Genomic DNA, 3,651 nt, shown 5'->3' on the forward strand with positions numbered 1-3,651 from the left:
GGGACAATTTAGCATGGCCAATCCACCTAACCTACACATCTTTGGACTGTGGGAGGAAACCGGAGCACCCGGAGGAAACGCACATAGACACGGAGAGAATGTTCAGACTCCACACAGACAGTGGCCCAAGCCAGGAATTGAACCCAGGTCCCTGGCGCTGTGAGGCAGCAGTGCTAACCACTGTGGAGCTGTGCTGCCCCTTAAGTTGGATCTTGTATTGATGGGCGCCCTTTCCAATATTTACCCCTCCACCAAAGCTGCCAAAACAAAGGTTCTCGTGCCGCTGTTTGTGGGATCTTGCTGTGCGTTCGGTTGGCCAGGACGGTTGTCACACTTCTAACGGTGCCCAAGGACTTGATTCGATAAGCGGGGTGACCCAAGGTCCATCGGCGACCATCAAACACCGACTCATGGCGACAAAGCATTTAGTTCAGAGCACAAAGGTTGAGAAAGCTGCCTCAGACACGCTTTCCCCTCTGGGCACTGTGGGAAAACCACCTGGGGCTTTCCCGACTGCCAGGTTTAAATAGAGCTCTCCCCTGCTCCCGGCAGCAGCAAGAACACACAGGCAGGAACGCAAACAGTGAGAGCATTGCTCGCAACGCCCTGTGCCTGTGACGCTGACTCTACCTGTCTGGCAATCCAGCCCTTCAGGCATGAGGAAGGAACGCACGCTGATGACTCTTGAGGCGGGCGGGGGACAGACTGACAGCAGGAGCCGTGGCTTTGACCGGGCTTTGTGTGTGATCGCCGTGCTGGCTTTGGCCACTTTGGCCTCTTACCTGTTCCTCTGTCAGCTGGAAATCAGAGCATCCAAACAGGTGCGTATATTTACCCCACAGACGAAATCCTCCCTTATCTTTCCTCCTTTCCTTTCTCTCTATTCCTGTCTTTCTTTCGCTCTCTCTCCTCCATGTTTCCCTCAGTTGAGAATACCTTGCATTTTTACAAGTCAGTAAATCATTCATTCCAGACAAGTTGTTTCTCGCTGTCGAATTCCTCGCCTGAAATCTCCAGACCTGGATAGTTATTGTCTCTGGCTAAACTGAGAAATTAATGGGAGGTGCATCTCCAATGTAGCAGAGATCAAAGTCTGCTCTTCCTGCTATTTCACGATGAACGTATCCAATCCGATGGGAGCGATTTTCCCTTTTTGGGGTTAGATCTCGATTTTAGGGGGATGACGCACAACAGCTGACGGAATATCGTCTCCCCGCTCCCCGCATTTCCAGGGATAGGTAGGAATGTAGCAGCACACAAGGGAGGCCATTCAGCCCAGCATGTCTGTACTGGACATGAAGAGATATCCAGCCTCTCCAGCATCCCCGGGGTTTTTCACATCTCAGCTACAAAACCCGACTGCTCCCTCAGCCCAGTGAGAGTCATTCCCTCTGCTACTCTTACAGGCAGCAAAGACTCACACCCCCAGCATCTACTGGGACACACCTCTCCCCCCCCCCCCCCCCCCCCCCGAGCCCAACCCCAATTACAGGAACTTAGAAGGGAGGGATGGATAGAGAGAGAGATGATGTGGAGATGCCGACGTTGGACTGGGGTGAACACACTAAGAGATGAACACCCCTCGACAATCACCAGGCAGGACTGTTCTCTTCCTGTGGGGAGCACTTCAGCAGTCACGGGCATTCAGCCTCTGATCTTCAGGTAAGCGTTCTCCAAGGCGGCCTTCACGACACACGACAGCGCAGAGTCGCTGAGCAGAAACTGATAGCCAAGTTCCGCACACATGAGGACGGCCTCAACCGGGATGTTGGGTTTATGTCACATTATCAGTAACCCCCACAGCTTGCCTCCTGGACTTGCAGAATCTCACTGGCTGTCCTGTCTGGAGACAATACACATCTCTTTAACCTGTGTTGAATGCTCCCTCCACCCACATTGTCTGTACCTTTAAGATCTGGTTGGTTGTAGAGATTCGCATTCTAATCAGTATTCTGTAACTTGATTTTGTGTCTCTGTGCCCTGTTTGAGAGCAGATTTCCACTCCATCTGACGAAGGAGCAGCGCTCCGAAAGCTAATGGTATTTGCTACCAAATAAACCTGTTGGACTTTAACCTGGTGTTGTTAAAACTCTTAGAGAGAGAGCGAGACAGAGAGAGACAGAGAGAGAGAGAGACAGAGAGAGAGAGAGAGAGAAACAGAGAGAGAGAGAAAGATAGAGAGGGAGACAGAGAGAGAGAGACAGAAAGAGAGAGAGAGACAGAGGGAGAGAGAGACAGAGAGAGAAAGAGACAGAGAGAGAGAGAGAAACAGAGAGAGACAGAGAGAGAGCGAGACAGAGAGAGACAGAGAGAGAGAGAGACAGAGAGAGAGAGAGAGAGAAACAGAGAGAGAGAGAAAGATAGAGAGGGAGACAGAGAGAGAGAGACAGAAAGAGAGAGAGAGACAGAGGGAGAGAGAGACAGAGAGAGAAAGAGACAGAGAGAGAGAGAGAAACAGAGAGAGACAGACAGACAGAGAGCGAGAGAGACAGAGTGAGAGAGGGACAGAAAGAAGCCAACAGAGAGAGAGCGAGGGAGACTGAGAGAGAGACTGAGAGAGAGAGAGAGACTGAGAGAGAGAAAGAGTGAGATAGGGGCAGAGAGAGAGATAGAGAGAGAGTGACAGAGAGAGATGGGAGAGAGAGACAGAAAGAGGGAGGAGAGAGGGAGAGACAGAGAGAGAGAAAGAGTGAGAGAGAGAGAGACAAAGAGAGAGACAGACAGAGAGACAGAGTGATAGAGAGAGATGAGAGAGAGAGACAGACAGACAGAGAGAGAGAGTTAGGGCAGGATGGTGGCACAGTGGTTAGCACTGCTGCCTCACAGCGCCAGGGACCCGGGTTCAATTCCGGCCTCAGGTCACTGTCTGTGCAGAGTCTGCACGTTCTCCCCGTGTCTGCGTGGGTTTCCTCCGGGTGCTCCGGTTTCCTCCCACAGTCCAAAGATGTGCGGGTTAGGCGGATTGGCCATGCTAAATTGCCCCTTAGTGTCAGGGGGATTAGGGTAAATGTGTGGGGTTACGGGAATGGGTGGGATTGTGGTCGATGCAGACTCGATGGGCTGAATGGCCTCTTTCTGTAGTGTAGAGATTCTATGTTTTCTAGATGCATAAACTGAGAAAGTGAGAGAGGCAGAGACAGACAGAGACAGACAGAGACAGACAAAGAGACAGACAGAGAGAGAGAGAGAGAAAGAGACAGACCGTGAGAGACAGAGACAGACAAACAGACACATAGAGAGAGAGAGGGGAGAGAAAGAGAGATGGAGAGATGGAGAGAGAGAGACAGAGAGAGATGGCGAGAGAGAGAGAGTTATATACACAAAGAGTTAAGGATGTCTCATGGTGGGGGTGAGAGGAGAGTGTTTCTAACCCCCTCCCGCTGGCTGGATGATCCAGTTCCTGTTGAAGTTGACCCCAGCGGGAGGTTTCCTGGTTGTGAGCAGGCAAGCCACCCAAAAGCCCAGAAAACATTTCAAATTGCATCATCTGACATAGTGGGATTCGACCCCAAGTCCCCAAATCCTCCCTGGTAAGGCACCTTGGAACATTTCACTCTGCTAGGGACCCTGGTTCAATTCTGGTTCAGGTCACTGTCTGCGTGGAGTTTGCACCTTCTCCCCATGTCTGTGTGGGTTTCCTCCGGGAGCTCC

The 3,651-nt window shown here is 51.5% G+C and overlaps 1 protein-coding gene across 1 annotated transcript in view; it reads left to right on the forward strand.

Moving 5' to 3' along the window:
* Positions 1–658: 658 nt before the first annotated feature.
* The window catches only part of LOC144497817 (tumor necrosis factor-like), a 9,250-nt gene continuing 6,257 nt past the window's right edge, over positions 659–3,651 (forward strand). The window contains exon 1 of the mRNA XM_078219254.1: positions 659–821. Within this exon, the coding sequence (XP_078075380.1) occupies positions 678–821 (144 nt within the window). The 5' untranslated portion in view covers positions 659–677. The remainder of the gene's footprint in view (positions 822–3,651) is intronic.

The sequence above is a fragment of the Mustelus asterias genome, chromosome 8, assembly GCF_964213995.1.
Source record: "Mustelus asterias chromosome 8, sMusAst1.hap1.1, whole genome shotgun sequence".
In the NCBI taxonomy this organism is placed as follows: domain Eukaryota; kingdom Metazoa; phylum Chordata; class Chondrichthyes; order Carcharhiniformes; family Triakidae; genus Mustelus; species Mustelus asterias.